Source organism: Schistocerca nitens, chromosome 5 (assembly GCF_023898315.1).
Source record: "Schistocerca nitens isolate TAMUIC-IGC-003100 chromosome 5, iqSchNite1.1, whole genome shotgun sequence".
Lineage (NCBI taxonomy): Eukaryota > Metazoa > Arthropoda > Insecta > Orthoptera > Acrididae > Schistocerca > Schistocerca nitens.
This window is the reverse complement of record NC_064618.1, coordinates 714,449,831-714,476,031: the sequence shown is the minus strand read 5'-3', so window position 1 is coordinate 714,476,031 and position 26,201 is coordinate 714,449,831. Positions and strand designations below refer to the sequence as shown.

Sequence of the window (26,201 nt, the reverse complement as noted above, 5' to 3'; positions counted from 1 at the left end):
GCCGTAGGGGACCGCACCGCCACTTCCCAGCAAATTAGGGACACTGTTGCTCCTGGGGTATCGGCGAGGACCATTCGCAACCGTCTCCATGAAGCTGGACTGCGGTCCCGCACACCGTTAGGCTGTCTTCCGCTCACGCCCCAACATCGTGCACCCCGCCTCCAGTGGTGTCGCGACAGGCGTGAATGGAAGGACGAATGGAGACGTATCGTCTTCAGCAATGAGAGTCGCTTCTGCCTTGGTGCCAATGATGGTCGTATGCGTGTTTGACGCCGTGCAGGTGAGCGCCACAATACGACCGAGGCACACAGGGCCAACACCCGGCATCATGGTGTGGGGAGCGATCTCCTACACTGGCCGTACACCACTGGTGATCGTCGAGGGGACACTGAATAGTGCACGGTACATCCAAACCGTCATCGAACCCATCGTTCTACCATTCCTAAACTGGCAAGGGAACTTGCTGTTCCAACAGGACAATGCACGTCCGCACGTATCCCGTGCCACCCAACGTGCTCTAGAAAGTGTAAGTCAACTACCCTGGCCAGCAAGATCTCCGGATCTGTCCCCCATTGAGCATGTTTAAGACTGGATGAAGCGTCGTCTCACGCGGTCTGCACGTCCAGCACGAACGCTGGTCCAACTGAGGCGCCAGGTGGAAATGGCATGGCAAGCCGTTCCACAGGACTACATCCAGCATCTCTACGATCGTCTCCATGGGAGAATAGCAGCCTGCATTGCTGCGAAAGGTGGATATACACTGTACTAGTGCCGACATTGTGCATGCTCTGTTGCCTGTGTCTATGTGCCTGTGGTTCTGTCAGTGTGATCATGTGATGTATCTGACCCCAGGAATGTGTCAATACAGTTTCCCCTTCCTGGGACAATGAATTCACGTTGTTCTTATTTCAATTTCCAGGAGTGTACATATCAGAGCAGAATTCTCACCAGTACTGTGGTGCGTTCTTGGCGTTGTAACAAGCTGATCACGGAAGTCGTGGTTGTGTTCCAGGCTATAGCAGTCGATCGCCACGTTGTTGTTCCAGTCACAGAAAATTTTAACATTCAAACAGAGTTCCGCAATATTCCCCTAGAACTTAGAACTACTTAAACCAAACTAACCTAAGGTCATCACACACATCCATGCCCGAGACAGGAGTCGAACGTGCGACCGTAGCGCTCGTCTGTGTATACTGTTAGCTGCTTGTAGTAACCGCTTTGTGTTATAGGAATTTGTCGCTACTCCCTTCACTCCGTTCAAAATTTCGAGAGTCAATCTGTGCTTTAGGAAGTGGCAAATTCGCATGGCGCTGGTTGCTTTGACAGATGGCTCTCGTACTATTAATGGCTGAGTTCGACACCATTTGGATAAGTTGAGTAATTTTTTGTTAACTTCATTTGCTTTCTTGTGATTTGTCTCACTTGTAGTTACGTGATTCTTATCATTAACTAGTCTTGATATTGCGCTCAAGTATTAAGATTAGGCTTAGAAAAGCTAACATTTGTTACAAGTTGTAAAAGTTATTGTGTACCACTTTCAGAATAGGTTACTAAGTTTTAAGCCAAGTGTGGAAATGTACATTTGGTACAGTTGAACAGCACGTTCCTGTATTATTCCCAGTTCATGCTCATATCAAAACTTTTAATGTCGAAATAGTTTACGTAACTACAGTTACAGGTAAATAAGATTGGCTTTATAGAAACATATTTAAATTGTAAGTGAACCTCAGGTTATATTAATGTTCTATTACTTTTTCATACTGTGAACTTAACACCCAATCGCGACGATTGGGCACATTAAGTTCTTTCTTTTTTAAGTACCTTCTTGGAACTTAACTTGCATCAGGGTGGTATCAAAGTTTTAGTGTGTATAACTAAATAACTTGAATGTTCATGTCTATGGTTTTGGAAGAAAACCTTGTTCATTGTATATAAATGTTTAAATCTATCATTCTAACTATTTTCATGCTTTTTATTGATGTTGCTGGTCCGTCTAATTACCTGTATACAAAATTACGAGCGAGGATATTTTCGACTTTGGCGACTATCTTTGCATCATTAGGGTCATACTGTCTTTGAAATTTAGGCCATATGTACACAGGAAATATGTTACCGTCGTGGTTTTTACCATGTTTCGTGTTTATTTGTGCGCTGTTTTATTTAGACACCATTCACACTCATTTGTATTTGCGCCGGTATGCATATTTGTGTTTCAACAAATAAAGTGACCGGCAGCAAGGTCACTGTAAGGTTAAGCGCTACTTAGAACACTGCAAGTTACGTAACGAACCTTTTTCTAAGGTTTCACGTGAATAACCACTCTTCATCCAGTGCACTAGGAATTAGTCTATCAATACAGAACAATTTCTGGTGAATCAGACATTGCGGAATACAGTTTGAATATAACAGTTTTCACAGAGTTACTCTACACCCAGAAACGCCGGGGTTTTCGCCAAAGGTGCATCAGACTTGACGCTTTGCTGGCCATTAGTTCCTCTAATAACTGGAAAGCTTTCCACTGATTCACAGACATCACCTCCGGTCCCGACTGTCTATTCCTTCGCAGTAACCTACTCCCACCTCACGCCCTGAACATAGTTAACCTCTTTGCATCCAGTCTCTCTTACATCCTCACAATTCCTAACGACCCTCATTTCGCCTACTACCTATTCCGAACCGTAGATGAACCAACATTTTCCCATCACTTGCTCCCATGTCTCACTAGGTGGACAAGATACCACAGACAGAGCTGAACCCATTTATCGCCATACACGAGATACAACATGTCTTACACAAAAAGCTAAACACTGCTCCCGGATGCGAAAGCACTACATACAAACATCTAGGATAATGACCGTGTTTCCGGCCGGTGTAGCCGAGCGCTTCTAGGCGCTTCTGTCTGGAACCGCACGAGCGCTACGCTCGCAGGTTCGAATCCTGCCTCGGGCATGGATGTGTATGATGTCCTTAGGGTAGTTAGGTTTAAGTAGTTCTAAGTTCTAGGGGACTGATGACCTCAGATGTTAAGTCCCATAGTGCTCAGAGCCATTTGAATGACCGTGCTGTTTTCTAGGAATCTTTATAAACCTTTACAACATGATCCCCTCATCAGGCAACTATCCTGGGTTCTGGACAATCTCCAAAATCCTACGTTTCCTCAAAACGGCCACACTCCCTAGCAAAATTTCCTCCTATTGGCCCATTTGCCCCATCCTCGGCGTTTAAAAAGGTCTTCGAATCTAACACTTCCCAATGTATCTGTATACATCTGAACAACAGAGACGCAGTGTGGCTCCAGTCAAAACGTCTCCTCTGATAATCAACTCTTGTGCTTCTCACTTCCCTATCTCATCAACTAAAAAACAAAAAATCTGCCATTTTCGTATCCTCAACCCCGAAAAAGACCCCGACCATCTGGCATTCCGGTCAGCTATTCAGACTCCAGACACATGCACTTCCAATTATCTACCTCCGTCTGATTGGTTCCTTTCTATGTAAATGACCATATCTTGTCACTACTGACAATACCAACTCATCCTAACCCTCCCGTCCCCCCAAACCTGCCCACCAAACACAGCCAATAATTATCTGCCACCTACCCGAATCCGTGACTTTTGCTTAAGCATTCACAACCATCCTATCAAGTTAACTAACACATTACGATACCTCGGACCAGGTCTCCACTGGCTACAAATGTGAAAACAGCATCTGCTATCCACCGTACAGGAAGCCCACAATAGCTTAAAACTACTACACTGGCGAACATGGAGATTGTGATACTCTACTGTACTCCAACCTACAAACTAATGTTAATCCGCACTGTCCTCTCCTTCACCAATGTTGACCGGACATTCGCCCCACCCCAGTTTGATCACTGCCTCCAGTTCTATGAGCACCATGGACTCTGTCTTGCTTTCCACAACCGTTTAGCTTCCCCAACATGGATCATCTGTATTTCATCAAATTCCCTCCTCTCCTCACCGACAATGAACACTTTCGAATGTCCTACACAATCCAAAAAGCTGGATTCCGACATTCACATCTTTTCAAGAATCTTAATATTCTACTGCACCTGTACGAACACATCTGACAGTACATGCACATAAACAACGCTACATCCTATCCTAACGCAACTTCCACCGTTTCCCAGAGAATGAAATCCACTCCGATATTAAAAAGACCCTTGTTATATATCCCGATCTACATCGGGGCTGCCCCCTTCTCTCTTCCATTGTGCGCCATCTGCTCTTCTCCAGATTCCACGTCCCTGATAACGAACTACTCCTCACTTTCTGTCTTCCCACTATCCGTTCGAACATCATTTAACTTGATCACAACAGATACTACCAGAACGACTCTGTATTTATATCCACACGCTTCAAACTAAGAGAACACATTTTCTCCTCCCAAAATTATTCATTTTTTCCATTGTAGGTCTTTCAGCTTATTAGCGAAGGTGCAGTGATCTTCCTTAACAAGAACGTCACCGTTTCTGTAACGTTTTTAAATACTTATTCTTCTTTAGTCTTCGGCTTTAATTTAAACACTAAAGAAATTCGACGGATTTAATGTTATGTAAACCATTAGAGAATTCATCCTTCTACAGATTTTACAGACGTAGGTAAGATTTTCACCTTTTAGTCATATTATTTTCTCCTTTATTTATATTTTTTAATGTTCTCGCTGAAGAGAGGACCGTTGTGCCGCACATATGGGATGAGGGTGATGAAATGAAACTAACGAAAAGGACATTGCATTTTACTTTTGTAAATACCATTCCTCCACAGATGCCGACAATTTAAGTGGAATACATGTTGAGTTTCGTGAATCACTGTTGATAACCGGTGCGATTTCTTGCAGTTGCCTGACGATAAGCAGAACTCGAAATTCCAGTCGCAATAAATAATGAAAGATTATAGCTGTAAGCAGAAATTACCATGATTAATAATGGCATGAAGACTGTGTTGTCCTACCATAATGAACTCTGATTATAAACTGCTGTGAAGTACCAGACGTTTATGGTTCAAATGGCTCTGAGCACTATGGGACTCAACATCTGAGGTCATCAGTCCCCTAGAACTTAGAACTACTTAAACCTAACTAACCTAAGGACATCACACACATCCATGCCCGAGGCAGGATTCGAACCTGCGACCGTAGCGGTCGCGCGGTTCCAGACTGTAGCGCCTTTAACCGCCTGGCCACCACGGCCGGCAGACTTTTATGCTGGAGGAAGAACGACACGAGCTTCTGACGGTCACTTGTTAGGGTAGTTGGGTAATTTAGAAATTGCGTGCACATGGAGTATCGTCTCAGTTGTGTGACTGGATTCGTGATTTCCTCTCACGGAGGTCACAGTTCGTAGTGATAGACGGTAAATCATTGAGTAGAACAGACGTGATATCTGGCGTTCCGCAAGGTAGTGTCATAGGCCCTTTGCTGTTCCTGATTTACATAAATGATCTAGGTCATAATCTCAGCAGCCCCGTTACATTTTTTCAGATGATGCTGTAATTTACAGTCTATTAAAATCATCAGACGATCAATTCCAATTACAAAATCATCTAGAGAGAATTTCTGTATGGTGTGAAAAGTGGCAATTGGCACTAAACGTAGAAAAGTGAGAGGTCATCCACATGGGTACTAAAAGAAATCGGATAAATTTTGGGTGTACGATAAATCGCACAAATCTAAGGGCTGTCAATCCGACATAATACCTAGGAATTCCGATTAAGAGCAACTTAATTTGGAAAGACCGCATAGATAATATTGTGGGGAAGGTGAAACAAAGCCTGCGCTATGTTGGCAGAACACTTAGAAGATGCGACAAACCCATTAAAGAGACAGCCAACATTATACTTGTCCGTCCTCTGCTGGAATATTGCTGCGTGGTGTGGGATCCTTACCAGGTGGGATTCTATGTACATCTACATATATACTCCGCAAGCAACCCAACGGTGTGTGGCGAAGGGCACTTTACGTGCCACTGTCATTATCTCCCTGTCCTGTTCCAGTCGCGTATGGTTCGCGGGAAGAATGACTGCCGGAAAGCCTCCGTGCGCGCTCGAATCTCTCTAATTTTACATTCGTGATCTCCGCGGGAGGTATAAGTAGGGGGAAGCCATATATTCGATACCTCATACAGGAACGCACCCTCTAGAAACCTGGACAGGAAGCTATACCGCGATGGAGAGCGCCTCTCGTGCAGAGTCTGCCATTTGAGTTTGCTAAACATCTCCGTAACGCTATCACGCTTCCCAAATAACCCTGTGACGAAACGCTCCGCTCTTCTTTGGACCTTCTCTATTTCCTCTGTCAACCCGACCTGGTACGGACCCCACACTGATGTGCAATACTCAAGTATAGGTCGAACGAGTGTTTTGTAAGCCACCTCCTTTGTTGATGGACTACATTCTCTAAGGACTCGCCCAATGGATCTCAACCCGGCACCCGCCTTACCAACAATTAATTTTACATGATCATTCCACTTCAAATGGTTCTGTACGTATAGTCCCAGATATTTTACAGAAGTAACTGCTACCATTGTCTGTTGCGCTATCATATAATCATACTATAAAGGAGCCTTCTTTCTATGTATTGCAATACATTACATCTGATTGACGGAGGACATCGAAAAAGTGCAAAGACGGGCAGCCCGTTTCGTGTTATCGCGCAATATGGGTGAGAGTGTCACTGGTATGATACGCGAGTTGGGGTGGCAGTCACTGAAACAAAGGCGGTTTTCTTGGAGGCGAGATCTATTTACGAAATTTCAATCACCACCTTTCTCTTCCGAATGCGTGAATATTTTGTTGACACCCACCTACGTAAGGAGAAATGATCGTCATAATGAAATAAGAGAAATCAGAGCTCGTGCGGGAAGATATAGGTGTTCCTTTCTCCCACGGGCCATTCGAGAGTGGAATGGTAGAGAAGTAGTATGAAAAAGGTTCGATGAACACTCTGCCAGGCAGGTAGGTGTGAATTGCGGAGTAACCATGTGGTGTGCGTACTGTATGACCTTCGGTAGACACACCATCAGATTATTTGACTTGTCGCTCTAACGAAGTAGGTGAGTGTCAGCAATATGTCTCGTGGTCTTATCGTGACGTGTTTATCTTCTGCCGTTAGGTTAGACGATAGAAATGCCACTTGCACGCTTAGGGAAGCAGATTGACGGTGACCAACTTTAAACAGAACTTCATTAATTTTCACAGACATTCATTAAAATAGTAACAAGCATAAACCTTACGTAACTTGAATCTGGGTGCTATTTACAATTGACAATCTGAAGTTCCTTTGGTCTTGGTACTTTAATCTTATTCTCACATATCTCTGATGCTTGACAAAGTGTGTATACATTTCTCTTCATGGGTATGTACAGCAATATGATAATCTTATTAGGTGCACACTGGAACTTGACTATAGACTGGTACAGACTAATGCAGATAAATGTAGACTGACGAATCGGAGGTCTGTACACTCGTTATAATACCTCGCGCGTTCATGTATCACTGCGCGAGTGTGATCCGCGAGGAGAAAAGGTTCTACGTTAGCAGCAATCTCATTGGCTGCGTTACGTATTAATACGCGGATCGGCGGAAGCAGAATTTGGTCCGTCTCTAAGGCAGCGCCATCTCGTAGTGCGGAGACGACGAACCATGCGCCTGCGCTTAGCGGGGCGCGCTCTAGTGGGAAAGTTGTTTACGCGCTGTTTACGCGGAACTATGTACACAACAAACCATGCAGCTGTAGATGTAGGTGTAGATAGTATGTCAGTGACTTACCTGGGGATGCAGCCGCAGAGTAGCGAGCAGCGAGAACTCCGCGGGGAAGCCGCCGGCGCGCGGGAAGAGCTGCGCCGAGGGCACCCAGATGTAGGAGTTGGGCCGCAGGCGGTATGCGCTGGGCCGGCCCGGCACCCTCTGCCACTGTGCGCGCGCCGGGTGGAAGTAGCGGCGGTCCTCCAGCGACAGCGCGTCCACGCTGCCTGCGCACCGCAACACACAAACTCTCTACGTCTCTCTCCCAAGCAGCCCTCTCCAAACTTTCAATTTACAGATACTGCGATCCTAACTGCCAAGATCGTAATGACGCTACACGCCTGACTAACTCTGAACAGAGAATGAGCCTCTTGGGATGTACAACATTATACTTATTAAGCTACTGGCCATTTAAGTAGCTACAACACGAAGATGACGTGCTACAGACGCGAAATTTAACCGACAGGAAGAATATGTTGTGATATGCAAATGATTTGCTTTTCAGAGCATTCACACAAAGTTGACACCGGTGGCGACACCTACAACGTGCTGACATGAGGAAAGTTTCCAACCGATTTCTCATACACAAACAGCAGTTGACCGGCATTGCCTAGTGATACGTTGTTGTGATGCCTCCTGTAAGGAGAAGAAATGCATGGCATCACGTTTCCGACTTTGATAAAGGTCGGATTGTAGTCTATCGCGATTGCGATTTATCGTATCGCGACATTGCTGCTCGCGTTCGTCGAGATCCAATGACTGTTAGCAGAGTATGGAATCGGTGGGCTCAGGAGGGTAATACGGAACGCCGTGCTGGATCCCAATGGCCCCGTATCGCTAGCAGTCTAGATGACAGCCATCTTATCCGCATGGCTGTTACCGATCGAGCAGCCACGTCTCGATCCATGAGTCAACAGATGGAGACGTTTGCAAGACACCAACCATCTGCACGAACAGTTCGACGACGTTTGCAGCAGCATGGACTATCAGCTCGGAGACCATCGTTGCGGTTACCCTTGACGCTGCATCACAGACAGGAGCGCCTGCGATGGTGTACTCAACGACGAACCTGGGTACACGAATGGCAAAACGTCATTTTATCGAATGAATCGAGGTTCTGTATACAGCATCATGATGGTTGCATCCGTGTTTGGCGACATCGCGGTGAACGCACATTGGAAGCGTGTATTCGTCATCGTCATACTGGCGTATCAACCGGCGTGATGGTATGGGGTGCCATTGGTTACACGCCTCGGTCACCTCTTGCTCGCACTGACTGAACTTTGAACGGTGGACATTACATTTCAGATGTGTTACAACCCGTGGCTCTGCTCTTCATTCGATCGCTGCGAAACCCTGCGTTTCGGCAGGATAATGCACGACCGCATGTTGCAGGTCCTGTACGGGCCTTTCTGGATACAGAAAATGTTCGACTGCTGCCCTGGCCAGCACATTCTCCAGATCTCTCACCAATTGAAAACATCTGGTCAATGTTGGCCGAGCAACTGGCTCGTCACAACACGCCAGTCACTACTCTTGATGAAATGTGGTATCGTGTTGAAGGTGCATGGGCAGCTGTACCTGTACACGCCAAGCTGTGTTTGACTCAATGCCCGGGCATATCAAGGCCGTTATTACGGCCAGAGGTGGTTGTTCTGGGTACTGATTTCTCAGGATCTGTGCACCCAAATTGCGTGAAAATGTAATCACATGTCAGTTCTAGTATAATATATTTATCCAATGAATACACGTTTATCATCTGAATTTCTTCTTGGTGTAGCAATTTTAATGGCCTTAAGGAACTTTCTGTAAAGCACATGAAATAACGATGGGAGTTAACGATGAGAAAACATGCTCCGGGAGGCAAGCCAGTAGCGCGTAGTTCACTGCCCAAACACTAGTGTCGGAAACACATTGGACGTAGATGGCACAAGTTTGCTAGCTCAGTGTGTCTCGGTTGTCAAGTGAAAATGGCCGTTACGCCACAACAACGTGCTCAGGCTCAGTGTGCCATATGGCAAGCGAAACTTTCGACTGTCGCAGAGACCCAGCCAGCATCCAGACTTCTATACAACGTTATTGGCCCATTCTTTTTGGCGAAGAAGACCGTGCTGTCAGCCACCTTGAAATCACCGAGCAGTGTGGGGTACCTCAATTACAGCAAGGCGAGATACTGCACACTATTATCTATCAATAGGACGGCGCTCCACACCATTGGACTCTCATAGTGCGGGAATAATTAATCCACATATTTAACGAATGCTGGTACGGCCATCTTGGACCTATACCATGGCTCCTAACAGCCACTACCTAACGTTTGCAGAAGTTTTACGGGGCAGCTACTGCAAGTCAACAACGAATGCACAAAGGGCACTGATTCTGGCCGATCTACGGGCACTGATTACAGTGGCCTTTCTAAGAACCACTCCACAAATACTGCGTGCAACTTGGGCGCGAGGCTTACGATGCGCCGCATTCGCAGTGCCGGACATGAGTGCTAATCTGTGGTGACACAAACTTCAGACACGAATTTCAGACTCTCCTACGCATTTATGTAACATTAAAAAGCAATAAATTTGCATAGTTTCTCGTATACAGTGTTTTACTTTTCTGACATCTCAATCGGAGCATCCCATAGCTTATCCTTTTCGATGATATTGTCTGTGCATTTTTTAATGACTGCGTTACTACGCAAACCTTGGTAAGGGCAGAAACTTGCGCGTAATATGTCACGGCAAGTAAGACATCTCGATGAAACTTGGATCAACCATGGAGAGAAATATTACAGTATAACTCAGAAGGTAACTGAAAGAAATGCGCAATGAGATGAACAGAAACAATGTTGCTGTTGTTGTGGTCTTCAGGGAAGAGACTGGTTTGATCAGCTCTCCATGCTACTCTATCCTGTGCAAGCTTCTTCATCTCCCAGTACTCTCCCAGTACCTACTGCTACCTACATCCTTCTGAATCTGTTTAGTGTATTCATCTCTTGGTCTCCCTCTACGATTTTTACCCTCGCTGCCGCCCTCCAATACTAGATTTGGGATCCCTTGATGCTTCAGAATTTGTCCTACCAACCGATCCCTCCTTCTAGTCGTGCTACAATTTCTCTTCTCCCCAATAATACTGAGTACCTCCTCATTAGTTATGTGATCTATCCATCTAATCTTCTGCATTCTTCAGTAGTACCACTTTTCGAAAGCTTCTATTCTCTTCTTGTCGAAACTATTTATCGTTCACGTTTCACTTCCATACATGGCTACACTCCGTATAAATACTTTCAGAAACGACTTCCTGACACATAAATCTATACTCGATGTTAACAAATTTCTCTTCTTCTTAAACGCTTTCGTTGCCATTGCCAGTCTACATTTTATATCCTCTCTACTTCGACCTTCATCAGTTAATTTGCTCCCCAAATAGTAAAACTCATTTACTACTTTAAGCGTCTCATTTCCTAATCTAATTCCCGCAGCATCACTGGATTTAATTCGACTACATTCTATTATTCCCGTTTTGCTTTTGTTGATGTTCATCTTATATCCTCCTTTCAAGACACTGTCAATTCCGCTCAGCTGCTCTTCCTGGTCCTTTGCTGTCTCTGACAGAATTACAATGTCATCGGCGAACCTCAAAGCTTTTATTTCTTCTCCATGGATTTTAATTCCTACTCCAAATTTTTCTGTTGATTGCTTTACTACTTGCTCAATATATAGATTGAATAACATCAGGGATCGGCTACAACCCTGTCTCACTCCCTTCTCAACCACTGCTTCCCTTTCATGTCCCTCGACTCTTATAACTGCCATCTGGCTTCTGTACAAATTGTAAATAGCCTTTCGCTCCCTGTATTTTACCCCTGCCACCTCCAGAATTTGAAAGAGAGTATTCCAGCCAACTGTGTCAAAAGCTTTCTCTAAGTCTACTAATACTAAAAACGTAGGTTTGCCTTTCCTTAATCTAATTTGTAAGATAAATCGTAGAGACAATAATTACACTATAATTGACACGATTCATGATGGTCCTCTGGACATTACGAAAAGTGGAACATGGTTTTCAATAGAATGTCTCACCACCACTGCCAACAATGCGTGCTCTGCAACCTGTACCCACGCTGACCACAAGGTTGGTGAGGATACCTAGTGAGAGGGTAATCCTTTCCTCCAACAGTGCGGTTGACAACTGCTGAATGTTGCATATGGACGTGCTGAAGTATTTCTCCCCAGTGCGTTTCAGAAGTGCTGGATGGGATTTAGGTCGGGGGAGGGGCAGACCACACCATTCGCAGAATATCCTGCATACCAAGAGCTCCTCACCCGTGCTGTTCGTTGTAGTCGCACGTTGTTATCCATAACTATGAGGCTGATGCTGGTTATTTGCTTAAGGTGACTAAACTGCTAAGGTTATCAGTCTCCTATTCAACCGCCAAGACATAAGCAGTGTACCAAGTCACTCTGCGTGTACAGTCCATTCTGTATGCAACTGTGAGGAAGCGTTCTAAATGAATTCATGTAGGGTCTGTCTGGGGTGGAACATCGGAGCCAGCCCCGCATTCACCTAGTGGGATGTGGGAAACCCCTGAAAACCTGCAAATCAGGCTGGCCACACAGCGTCCCCTCGTCGTTCAAACACGCTGGGTGAATTCGAATCAGGGCAGGCTTACCTCCATGTCTGCGAAGCAATCGAGTGGCTCTATAGTAATAAAGTTATGGGCGAATGCATTCTTCTAATCTCGCTCACGGGAAACGAATATAGTCTCAGAAAAAAGTGACTAGTGAGTGTACCGCGATCGAAGCCTTGCACGTCCGTAAGCCCTTTCAACATCACGCTTTCCCATACCATACCACCAGAACCACCAAAACGATCATGTTCGACAACGCTGGATGGACCCTCATATGGTTACAGGTGGGTACACGTAATGCACTCAGGAACATTGTCTAATACGATCACTTTTAGGGTCCAGGTATTACGGTGCGGTGGGACTTAATGTTTCACTAGTGAACATACCTCCAGATCCTTGAATATGATACACTGACTGGTTAACGTTAATGTGACACTGTACTCCTTTTCAACGTACGTCTTCTGAAGGATGCATTCGGTCCACACTTAATTTTGGTGGACGGAAAAACTGCATCGAACTGGGGCAACGGCCTTGCCGCAGCGGGTAAGCCGGTTCCCGTCAGATCACCGAAGTTAAGCGTTGTCAGGCGTGGCAAGGCAGTTGGATGGGTGACCATCCGGGCCGCCATGTAGTGTTGTCATTTTTAGGGGTGCACTCAGCCTTGTGATGTCAATTGAGGAACTACTCGACCGAATAGCAGCGGCTCCGGTCAAATAAAACCATCATAGCGACCGGGAGAGCGGTGTGCTGACCACACGCTCCTCCTGTCCACATCCTCACCTGAGGATGACACGGCGGTCGGATGGTCCCAGTGGGCCGCTTGTGGCCTGGAGATGGAGTGCTTCGAACTGAGCAGGTGGAGGAGCTGTTGGAACGAGAAGATATTCGTCAAATGGACTGGTCTGCCTGTTCCCTGGACTTAAATGTTATGGAAGATGCTTGGCATGATTGCGGAAGACGTATTGCTGCACTTCTACACGCCCCAACGACCGTCCAGCAGTTATCAGTCGCGCTGGTAGAGGAGTGGAATGCCCTACCAAACGAGGTCCTTACCAACATGGGAGCTCGTTGCAGAGCTTGCACTGCTCTCCGTAGTCCTCACACATCCGGTTAAGAAAGATGTCCCGCCTTGTGTAACGTCCAAGGATGCATCATGAATCGCAGTGACATCAGTAAATGTGTTATTTCTGTACTGTAACTTCTCTCTACGTACGGTCCCAGTTATATTGAGGTATTTTCTTGGCTGTGCATCCTTAAGTTTACACACCACAGCAGTTACTTCAGCTCTGTAGAAGCTGATAATTTCTTGTTTGAGGTAGAGCTACCATGAAACTTTGAACGTTTGTATTCCATATGAGCTCTACGAGTTTCTAGAGGATACAGTACAGGCTGTAGAACGAGTACTCTCTTTAAATGCCATAGAAATATGACGAACGCCTTTTAATTTTCGACCATGCAGTTTAGTTGTTCTAGAAACGCTTAAGGAACGGCCCTTTAAAAAAATTTGGTTCCTGTAATGGTTCATTTTCACCGTCCATTACTTTCACTGCTTTGTACTTAGTGAAGTGTTGGCATAAGAGCCAACACCGTGTTGCTAGAGGAGGCCGAAATGCGCGCGTTTAATTACACGCAGACTGGCGTGAGGTCTGGAACAGGACAATGTCTTGAGAATTGCAAATAAAGTACGTAGATGATGTAATACTTAACTTTAATCCATAATTGTACATCGCTCTTGACTGTACATGCTTCAATATACATATCAATTGAATACGGCGCCTTGCTAGGTCGTAGCAAATGACGTAGCTGAAGGCTGTGCTAAATATCGTCTCGGCAAATGAGAGCGTATTTGTCAGTGAACCACTACTATGAACGTCGGCTGTACAACTGGGGCGAGTGCTAGTAAGTCTCTCTCTAGACCTGCCGTGTGGCGACGCTCGGTCTGCGATCACTGACAGTGGCGACACGCGGGTCCGACGTATGCTAATGGACCGCGGCCGATTTAAAGGCTACCGCCCAGCAAGTGTGGTGTCTGGCGGTAACACCACACTTAGCATTCCAGGTTCACTATAACCATTTATTATATGCAGTTCAGTAACATTAATATGACCACCATCTACATTCTACGTCAGCAAGCAACAACCACCCACAGACAGGTGGGAGCAATAGCAGTGGAGAATATATATAAAACGTGTCGGGGGAAATCAGGAAAGAGTGCAATGCTGTAATGAGGAAACGGAACGATTTATCTGACGTTTGAAAGGTCATTCGCCTTCAAGGTAACGCCATGTCCCGTCAAGTGGAGTGTGGATGCTTTCCACGGCTAAATTTGTAAACTGTTCGCGTGCCGCAATCGTTAAAGTACACCGAGGATAGAAAAATTGTGTTACCCAAAATCAGTGCCGAGGCAACTGTGGTCCACCGTGGGCCATAGACGACGGCGGTGAACGACGGTTGCGCCGATGTGAACGGGCGAATTGATGTGCAACTGTTGAGCAACTGACTACCTACTTGAACCAAGAGGATCAGTGTCTCCCAATGATCATTCAGCGATCCTTGATGCGAAGCAGCAGGCGCCTGGTGCATGCAGTCAAGCTGACTGCTGTTCTTTGGCGACGAGGGCTGGATTTTACACTTCCGTTCGGCAACTGGACGACCACCGAGTGGCGGCAGGTGGCCTTTTCAGATGAATCTATGAATCGATGATGCCTCGTCTGAGAGATGGGCGTTGGCGTGTACTGCGTGAAACGTATGAAAGCAACACCCTGCAACATTTATTGTGTGGGGAGTGTTTTCGTTGAATTGAGCGGGTGCTCTCGTCAGCTGGAAAGCACAATGGATCAACAAAGAAATGCATGTCTCCCTGGGGACCACGTCCGCCCCTACATGCATTTCGTTTTTCCTCGGCGCGAAGTCATCTACCAACAGGACAATACGTCACATTCTTCGCAGTGTACATGTTGTTGTTGTTGTTGTGGTCTTCATTCCAGAGACTGGTTTGATGCAGCTCTCCATGCTACTCTATCCTGTGCAAGCTTCTTCATCTCCAAGTACCTACTGCACCCTACATCCTTCTGAATCTGCTTAGTGTATTCGTCTCCTGGTGTTCCTCTACGATTTTTACCCTCCGCGCTTCCCTCCAGCACTAAATAGGTGACCCCTTGATGCCTCAGACCCTGTCCTACCAACTAACCCTTCTAGTAAAGTTGTGCCACAAATTCCTCTTCTCCCCAGTTTTATTCAGTACCTCCTTATTAGTTACGTGGTCTACCCATCTAACCCTCAGCATTCGTCTGTAGCACATTTCGAAAGCTTCTATTCTCTTCTTGTCTAAACTATTGATCGTCCATGTTTCACATCCATATATGGCTACACTCCATGCAAATACTTTTAGAAAAGACTTCCTGACACCTGAGTTTACAATCGATGTTAACAAATTTCTCTTCTTCAGAAACGCTTTACTTGCCATTGCTAGTGTACATTTTATATCCTCTCTACTTCGACATTCATCAGTTATTTTGCTCCCCAAAATAGCAGAACTCATCTACTACTTTAAGTGTCTCATTTCCTAATCTGATTCCCTCAGCATCAACTGATTTAATTAGACTACATTCCATTATCCGCGTTTTACTTTTGTTGATGTTCATCCCATATGCCGCTTTCAAGACACTGTCAATTCTGTTCAGCTGCTCTTCCAGCAGGTCCTTTGCTGTCTCTGGCAGAATTAAAAATGTCATCGGCTAACCTCAAAGTTTTTATTTCTTCTCCATGGATTTTAATTCCTGCTCCAAATTTTCCTTCTGTTTCCTTTACTGCTTGCTCAATATACAGATTTAATAACATCGGGGATAGGCTACAACCCTGCCTCACTCCCTCCACAACCACTGCTTCGCTTTCATGCCACTCGACTCTTGTCGATGCAATAGCATCTTTATAGACATCGTCCTTATCGACCCATTCAACACACAGCAGTGCAATTATTTCAATCCACTATCGCTCATTAAAGATATTTTTCTGTTTGTTACAACTGTATCACTACGCATTACTGTATGTGTCTGACAGTGCTACCACGGTTTTTCATAATAAACCTGGGTGCTATCACTTCCGTATTATTAGGATTTTAGTCTTGTGGCCGGCCGGTGTGGCCTTGCGGTTCTAGGCGCTTCAGTCTGGAACCGCGTGACCACTACGGTCGCAGGTTCGAATCCTGCTTCAGGCATCGTGTACTGAAATCAAGTTTCATCCAGCGAATAATTCAGCACGGTTTTGGAAGAACAGATCACATTGATATTCCATGAGAACTCCTTTACACTTTCGTATCGGTTGTATTGACCTGTCTTATCGTAGCAGCGCAGTCGGTGTGTACTGTCGAGTACGCTTGCTAAGGATTCCAAACGCTGGAGCAGTTGCTTACGATTATCCAGCACCTACAGTATCCTGTAGACACAGCACTTCCCTGTAGTCAGCAGCATCGCCGGTGAACCACATGAGGTTGACACTGCCTCCATCTAATTAATGGTATACGTGTACGGAGAACATTGGTGATCCTGCTACATTTTTTTGAGGAACGTACGCTGTTAATTCCCTTCTGTAGATTTTTTTTCTTTTAGTCTACATTGCTGGGTTCCTTTAGCAAAAAATACATTACTTGTAAAAATACTACCTTGGATACATTCTTGGTTATCAGTCGTCGATGTGTTACAGCTATGACGTGTTTCCGCTGTGTGAATTGCCTCCGCACTCGCTCCCCCCCCCCCCTTTAACTCCGAATAAGAAATTCTCCCTGTCCCACAACAGAATTATTAACGTTTTCTGTTGACGTGGTTCCACAGGTCTTCAGTATTTTGAAATTATAGCATTTTCCAGCTTAATGGTTTCTAAAGTTCCTTGTCCTACGTTCGCGATTTCGGCTTGTGTGCCTGTTTAAACCGAGAACTTGTCATGCAGTGCCAAAATTCTTATTCTTTACTTTTTAAGGAACAGCGTCCTTGTGGGATGGTTCAAATGGCTCTGAGCACTATGCGACTTAACTGCTGAGGTCATCAGTCACCTAGAACTTAGAACTAATTAAACCTAACTAACCTAAGGACATCACACACATCTATGCCCGAGGCAGGATTCGAACCTGCGACCGTAGCGGTCACGCGGTTCCAGACTGAAGCGCCTTTAACCGCACGGCCACACCGGCCGGCTGTCCTTGTGGGACTTTCACCTTTGTGGGATTAAACTAATTTCTCGTTGCCTATATTGAAGGAGGCCATGATACTTCATTTAATAGTGCCTATCGAATGCGACGTAACTATAGCGCTCCCTTTCCTCAGGTGCATTCGTCTGACAGCAATGAATTTGTATTGATGCACTACATGTTGAGCTAGTAGATGAAAATGACACACGAGCAGAAATAGCGACCGTGAGAAAACGAAACCATTAGCAGCTCAGGCAGAAGATACTGTTGTTCCTGAAACAGATTTTTTTCTCTCTAAAAAGGCCTTAAAACAGACTGAATCTGTTGTAGTAAAAGAACACAACAAAAACAGGGAACACTAAAGCGGATTGACCGAGACATGTGGCAACTGAAGTTTTAGTCAAAAGTTGATTGCCTAGACGTTGTTAATTGGTGATAATTTCTTGATGATAATTATAATGTAATGACATTAAAAATACCAAAGTAATCCATGTTTCTGTCGTATTGCTGAGAATAGTAAGTATTGCTGTCAAATATTTCTTCTGAAGTCCTCAGTTTGTGACCGATATGTACGGAGCGACAAGTGGAAAGTGGGCAGAACTGAATAGATGCTTTTAACTTTCCAGTGGAACTCTCCAGAGAAGTAAGCCAATATCTGAATTGCAGTAATATGAGGCAAATATGAAAGTTACATGAAGGAATCAGGGGCATTTTTAGGATGAGGGGGAAATAATAGAGAAACAGGGGAATTAGGAAATTGGATTTTAATGTCCGTCCATTACTAGGTTATTACACACGAGGTGTAAGCTAAATTTGTGGGGGGAAGGGTGGGTGAGAATGGGGAAGGTAATCGTTTGTGTTCTTTACTAAATGATCATCCGGTATGTGCCTCAAGCGTTTTAACACAAGAACTGAAAGCGTAAATTTAGTGACTGAACGGAAATGTGATGCGCCATTCTTCCGTAGGCGAGTCCACTGCACCAACTCGCTCGATAATGAAGAGAGAGCAGATGCCGATAGCGTAAGCTATCTCTGTCCTGTCTTTGGACTGTCATCCAGTAATTCGGAACCTATGTGGCTGTCATGTGCGACTTGAAAGCATTGTCGGGGACAGCACGTGAACTCTTATCGAAGAGCGTAAAAAAAAAGAAGTATTTAACCTCTAGGTGCCCAACTCGAAACAGGGATTTGTAGATATTCGTAGTTAGGTGTTATACTTACAAGGAGAGGCCCCAGCGGTGGGCTCGACTTTTTGAAACCCTCTATACGGTTATGTAGGTTAAGATCCCAGGTGACATACTGCGGCCATTCACACTGGTAAACCCTCAGTTGCGAAAAATAGACGAAAAAAATTTCGAAATTTTGTGTGATGCTCAATACCGGTAAAAACTAGTGCGAAGTATTCTGGTTGCGTGGTGTGAAGAATAGGGTAGTAGCTTTACATGCAGGAACTTGTGCGTCCGAATTTTGTCACGTGAAGATTTTTTTTAATTTCAAATCGTTATCGAAATGACTTTGATCATCATTTTTGTTCAGTTAGTTGATTTAAATGTAATTTTTTTTGTCTCTGTACCTTTGTCACATCGTTTTACACACTATATCAAGGTCTTCATTTGCTGTCATTTTTCTTGCTATTATTCTTCTTTCACTTGGAATCTTTGTTCGTGTTTCAATTAATTTTATCTATTAATTTCGATTTAATTTCATTTGTTGTATAAACGTGTTTTTTCGTACACGTTATTGGGTTTGTAATATGTATTTCTCATTTTGTTTGAATTTAATTACGCTTATAAACCCTTCAGTCATTTAAATATTCTTTTTCGTTATAGCATCCCCAGCGCAACAGGTATTTCGGTTAAGTTTTAGATGTTTGTATTACATTATCATGCAAAAAGAACTGGACGTCTTGTAACGAGAAACACAGTCAACATAAATATATTATTTTGTCTCTTGTTTTTTAACTCATAGATGGGAATTAGCAGTGAATCGAATATTATGATATATAAATGTAATTGAATTTATATTCACAAAAATTCCTATTGGAAGAAGAATGGTATAGAGAAAAAAATGAAACAAACTAAAAAGTTCATACGCTGATTAAAATATTGTGACAAAGGAATAGAAAAAATGTTACATTTAAACCAATTAATTGAATAAAAATAATGATAAAGAAAATTTACTGCAGCTGTCGGTATTTGAACGCACAACCTCTTGAATCTGAAACTATTAATACCCATTACACCACGCAATCGGACAACGTTATTCGTCTCTTTTACGGTACTCAGTATCATACAAAATTCCGCAGTTTTCCTTTCGTCAGTTACTCGCAAACGAGGACCCACCTCGGTGAATGTCTGCAGTGTGTCATACCTGGGATCTTAAACTACTCACCGTATATTTGGTTCCAAAATTCGATCCCACGGCTGGGGAGCTCTCCTTGTAAGTCTAAATCCTAAATAAACATAAAAACTTCGTTATTGTACGGAAGATTACACCAAAAATTACTATTAAATCGATTATCTGGCAGGCTTTAATAGTCTGAAAAATAATGACACGAGTTTGAAAAATGTTGACAGTCATTTAGAAAATAGTTATAGAATTAATAGCAGCTTTCTGGGGATAAACGATATCATGCTATTAATTATGGCAAAGAACTATTTTCTAATATACTGTCCATTTCAGACGTAAGGTGTATAATGATAAGTGTGGCCACAAAATAAGAACACTAGTATCAGCAATCTCAATACTGCGTCAATGATGCCACTGGCATCTGAAAGTGGTTTTTCTACCAATATGCGTAGTTTCGCAGTTACTGAGATATGAAAGAAGACAGCAGCTGCAAACAAGTGCCCTGTTTGTTGATGTCTGATGCCGACTGAACCAAAGTAGCACACCCCATTTATGTATCTGAGAATCACAATAACAGATATTAAAATTATGGGGTCAGTAAGTAGCACGTCTCGTTTGTTACAATTTCTCTGTCAGGGAATCAGAATTTACTGCCACTGTCAATTGCCGTATTCGTCGTGAAACATCATTTCTAGGCAACATCGAAAACGTTGAGTTTTTGAGTGTTTCTTGTGACGTCACTTGTTGTAAACTAAAATGGGTTAGTTAATAGAAGTCATGAACACGTGATCTAGGAGCAGGAAGTAAAATGCATCTTGGATTCACGGATTCACCTCCTGAGGATAAATTAGAACAGTTACTAGAGCTCATAGTCGCGCAGGACACTTCAGTCTAAAACGTCATAAAAAGTTCTTCACCTATGAGTAAATGATTCTACATTACCACTAGTGGGTACGTTGACTAAAGTGACTATGTCAGCCATCTTAGTCTTCTAGCGAAGGAAAGTAATTCATGTAGGTAAGGCGCTATACGATAATGAACTCTGTCGGCCGCGGTGGTCTCGCGGTTCTAGGCGCGCAGTCCGGAACCGTGCGACTGCTACGGTCGCAGGTTCGAATCCTGCCTCGAGCATGGATGTTTGTGATGTCCTTAGGTTAGTTAGGTTTAAGTAGTTCTAAGTTCTAGGGGACTAATGACCACAGCAGTTGAGTCCCATAGTGCTCCGAGCCATTTGAACCATTTTGATAATGAACTCTCTTGGTAGCATGAGTAATTAATAGTTTCACTCGAACCCCATAATGTTCAAATTTTCTTACCGTGATTCTCGGATTAAGTAAACTAATTTTATAAAGAACTAGTCTGTAAAGGATTTCGTAGAAAATCTGTATAAAACAGTCTTCAGCTATAGAAACTTCATTTAATGTAATCGCGTAGCGTAACTATCTACGACCTTCACTGTACTGCATCATGTTGCTAGTACGAGTTTCAACAATAAGTAATAAGCACAGTCAATTCCATTTTTTTCGCAAATTTTCTTAGCAGATATGTGAAGCTACTGTAATTCTAGTAGAGACACATACTTAGTGAAGATACTACCATTGCAATTCTTGTCAGTACTGCTATACGAAATAAGTTTCACGCCATTATTGTATTGAAAAGTATGATGAACGTGGTTTGTATTGTAAGAATACATAAGCGTAAGGAAACTCAGAGATGTGTTTTAGGATTTTCTTCTTTATTCTTTGGTAGTGATTCCCCTGTATTTCACCATCATCCAATGAATTTGACATAGTAACGTAGAGAACATCGTGAAATTGCGACCTGATACCTTTGCAATTTTAAGAAGTGTTTGTGCAAAGAAATAGACCATAGAAACCACGTTTCAAAATTAGATATGTATTGCTCTACGGACTATGAGAGAGTTTACGAAAGTCTGGAAGTAATTATTAACCGATCTGGTTCTTACAACAGTTAGTCAACTAACCATCATCGAGTAGGACCTCTTTTCATGTTGGTATAGAAGTGTAATGATCGATTACAGCTAATGGTTCAAATGGCTCTGACCACTATGGGACTTATCTTCTGAGGTCATCAGTCCCCTAGAACTTAGAACTACTTAAACCTAACTAACCTAAGGACATCAGACACATCCATGCCCGAAGCAGGATTCGAACCTGCGACTGTAGCGGTCGCGCGGTTCCAGACCGATTACAGCAAACTGAAACTTTTAAGAGGAACATTTGAGACTTAGTATGGTACATGTGGTAGCGTCAATACGTAACGTATTTCAGTACTTGCGAAAGATTTCATAGGGATTTTGTTGCATACAGCTCTCAGTGCTGAGAACAGTTGTAGCAATCAGAGTGTGCTTAGGCTACTAGTAAACTGTTTTATGAGAATTCTGCGAAGGTAAAACATTATTAATTTTTCAGGTCGTTACTATATTGTTGTCTATGATTAACGAAGACTTACTGAAATTCGGTAAGTAATGTAACAAGCTCACGAGTTGTAGAGTCTAAATACTGAAGACATTTGATAATCCGTGTCCAATGTAGTTCCTAACCAAAGGTCTTTACAGACGGGTGGGTAATTGCTATACGTCCTTAAGTAAAATCTAATAGTCATTCATTCATGATCTATTTTGCAAATTATCTTACATTCTGTGCTAGGTGAGGTAGCACTCCATTTCAGTATCTGTTTATTGTGCTTTATAATCATAGGCAAGAGTGCCATAGACTGTCATTAACACTGGCTGACTTTCATGAATATACTACTAAATAATAATGAACTAGATGACAATAGGGCTACAGAAGACTACGGAAGCTCCTTCACCGTATTCTGTGAAAGCCTACCCTCCAAAATTTTGTTTTACAGCGGACGTGATTCAGTGTGTGTCTATGTAGTACTGCAGATCCGAAGATGACAGCAATGTACTATTGAATGTTTAAACGTAAGCTTCGCTCAGATGTATTTCTTAAAATATTACAATGTGCAGATCGTTCTCCGGTACGAATGTCTGTAAAGCTTCGTTACAAGATCATTTAGTAATCGCGAAAGCGTAACGGAGATGATAGATAAACTCCAGTGGAAGACTCTGCAGGAGAGACGCTCAGTAGCTCGGTACGGGCTTTTGTTGAAGTTTCGAGAACATACCTTCACCGAAGAGTCAAGCAGTATATTGCTCCCTCCTACGTATATCTCGCGAAGAGACCATAAGGATAGAATCAGAGAGATTAGAGCCCACACAGAAGCATACCGACAATCCTTCTTTCCACGAGCAATACGAAACTGGAATAGAAGGGAGAACCGATAGAGGTACTCAAGGTACCCTTCGCCACACACCGTCAGGTGGCTTGCGGAGTATGGATGTAGATGTAGATGTAGATATAATTCAGTTTTTCGATTCTGTCAGTACAATGAAATTGTGTATAGTTATTTCTGACGCTGATACCTATTTGTGCGTCCTTTGAATAGAGCGATAATTTAATGTAGACAGGCCGACAGCCCATCTTCAACAGCAATATCAAGTTATTTCTGACAGTGATACCTATTTGCGCGTCCTTTGAATAGAGCGATAATTTCATGTGGACAGGCCGACAGCTCATCTTCAACAGCAATATCAAGAATAAGCCTTTTGACACCGATAGGTTTTAAGGGATCTCAGAATAGTCACTTCATGTCTTCTGTAATAATTGCATGTAGGTTCTAAGTTTGATGTCTGGTAACACCCATCATTTTAAGATGCTTTATTCATTTTGTCTAATGTACTTTAATTTCTTGCAGTGTAGGCTGCTCTATGCACATAATTTGAATCTTAACTTCAGTTCAGATGCGATCATCTCTTGTGTTTTGCAAATTTCACTATCGAATTATGTTTCTGCTACTTCAATTCTTCGTTTTCGTTTTTCTGGCAGACTCTAACACTCATACCTATGAATTTCAACAATAGCTTTACTGCGTAAGTTCATGTGTCACATTAGCTACATCGTGAATTTAAGTTTGGAGCAGATATTTTTGAGGGGGTTCAAAGTCTAGATATACGTTTATTAAATTAATATTTATGAAATTATACAGCTACAGAAATCAGCGACTTCTCTTTATGGAGGTATCCAGGATATGCGTTATTTATCTTCGTAAGCTTCAGAGGTTCTCCACATCGCAGCAGACATCAAAAACCAGTAATTATATAACAGCTGGCCAAGCTCAACGCATATTTTGTGAGTTCTCTTCTTGTCGTTCACTGCTTATTACTTTTTATGTGCTCCATACGCAAGGGAATATCCGCCGTCGCGTAGACTGTTTGGCGAAAGTAAACTCGTCTCGAGATAGAGTTGGAAAAGCGGCAATGTAATTAAGTTTACGCTGAATTTACGGCGCCCATTCCGTCTTCAGAAAGTCGACACCCGGAGGACATTAATTAAAGTCATATCTCAATTTATAGCCTCCGGCCCGTCCGTGTCCCACACCTCAGCCCTCACCTTGTGCCCTGATGTGATGTGATGTGCAGTAATAACAGCCACTGTACCGTCAATCCTGTAGATCTCGTCAGGCAGGTAGTCCGATACGATTACCCTGCAAAGTAATAACCGCCTCTGCAAAGCTAAACATCACTATTTGTGGCACCAGCAAAACTACTTATGGGTGTAATTAGCTGTCTGTCGAGTCCGACTTTATCCAAAGGTTTAAGAAATGCGTTGTCTAATTATTGGAAATTTTGTTTTTAAGCCAATAGTAGTCTCTACCACATAAGAATTAATTATTTTACTAAGAATGCGGCACCGTGAATGCGGAGTAGCCGTAGTAGTATGTCCATCGTATGAAGATGACACCAAAATTTCTCCAGTACTGGAGGCGTTTGGACTTCCCTAGTTCAACGCCCGTGTGACGTTCGTCTTACTGGAGACTGCAACAATTACGAACACGTCAAGACGAGGCAATGATTTACATATCAACCGCACATCTCAAGGATCGGGAACAAATCTTCGTCTGTCCAGGTTTATGCATATTATCTCGAGCTTCCCTAAATTAGTTTAGTATGATTACAGGATGGTTCCTCAGAGTGAGCATAGACTGATTACTGTCCACATCGGTGATCAATTGAGCTAATTTTTCTTTTCATGAAATCGAGAAAACGTTAATCTTCACTCATCTTTATAAGTGACTGGAATCACATTGCTAAAGGAACCTTAAAAGTTGCTTAAAATCTCAGCTGATGGCAGCTGCAATTAAGGAGAACGAAAGTAACCTACTTACATGATCATCATCTCAGGCATTCCCGGCATTGTAAATTAGACGACGGTGCAGTTCCATATCAATTTATAAATCCACCTGCAGATAATTGGAGTGTTACTTTACTCACTTCTGCTACTGCAGCGTTTGATAAATTAATTGTTTACATCCTACTTATAATTTTATTACTGTTCCCTGTTACGTACCCACGTTGTGCACCATTTGTGCTTTTTCTTAATCCTTTCTAAGGCTATAAAAATTGTATATCCATCTACGCTCCACTATATATTTAGTCACAGTTCTTCTGGGCTGTAATTTGTTCTATGAAATGAGATTCTGTTATTTGCCACGATAATTTCTATTACATGCAAGTGAATTATTCAGATCAGAAATTCATAATTTACTTAATTCCAACCACTGCCCCCCCCCTAAAATGCGCTAGTACACACTCATGTTACACGCACGTATACAATTTATTTCTATTTTTGGCGGTGCACAGCATTGTCCTAGAAATAAATTAAAAGTGGCTTCAGTCTCCCGGTCCCATGCAAAAAAGCACCCAGTACGTTTCATTTGGCTGTAAGTTGGCTGGAAGTGTTAATCTGCTCCCATAAATTCACCACTGCGATCAATATACCCCACTCCTAAGTGTTCGGTATTTCCGTGAAGAGAATCAAGACTCCACAAGAGACTGGATTTCAAACTGACCGTTGTACGAGTACATGTGGGTATGGAATGATAGGCCCCAAATGAACTATACATTTTTCGGCTACAAGCCTCTGCACTTCTGTCCACGATCAGTTACACAAGCCACAGGTTTCCTAGGCTGTTGTTTACTGTGGGAGCTACAATTCAGTTATGTCACTCCATACTTCCTGTTACTTGCGCGTGGAATATCATTTAAGGAATTACTAGTGAACCACTGATTCCTTAAAGAACAGAAGTTTCATGTATAAAACAGCTTCAGATTACTGATTATTTTACAAACGAAATAATGTGTTCAGTATTTGGTATAAAGCATTTAAACGAGGAAAATTTTAGTAAATGTTTCAAATTA

At 43.2% G+C, this 26,201-nt stretch overlaps 1 protein-coding gene across 1 annotated transcript in view; it reads right to left on the bottom strand.

Annotated features, from left to right (window-relative positions):
- LOC126260678 (papilin) overlaps positions 1-26,201 on the bottom strand; it is a 267,188-nt gene that overhangs the window by 117,437 nt on the left and 123,550 nt on the right. The window contains exon 4 of the mRNA XM_049958012.1: positions 7,788-7,990. Within this exon, the coding sequence (XP_049813969.1) occupies positions 7,788-7,990 (203 nt within the window). The remainder of the gene's footprint in view (positions 1-7,787; positions 7,991-26,201) is intronic.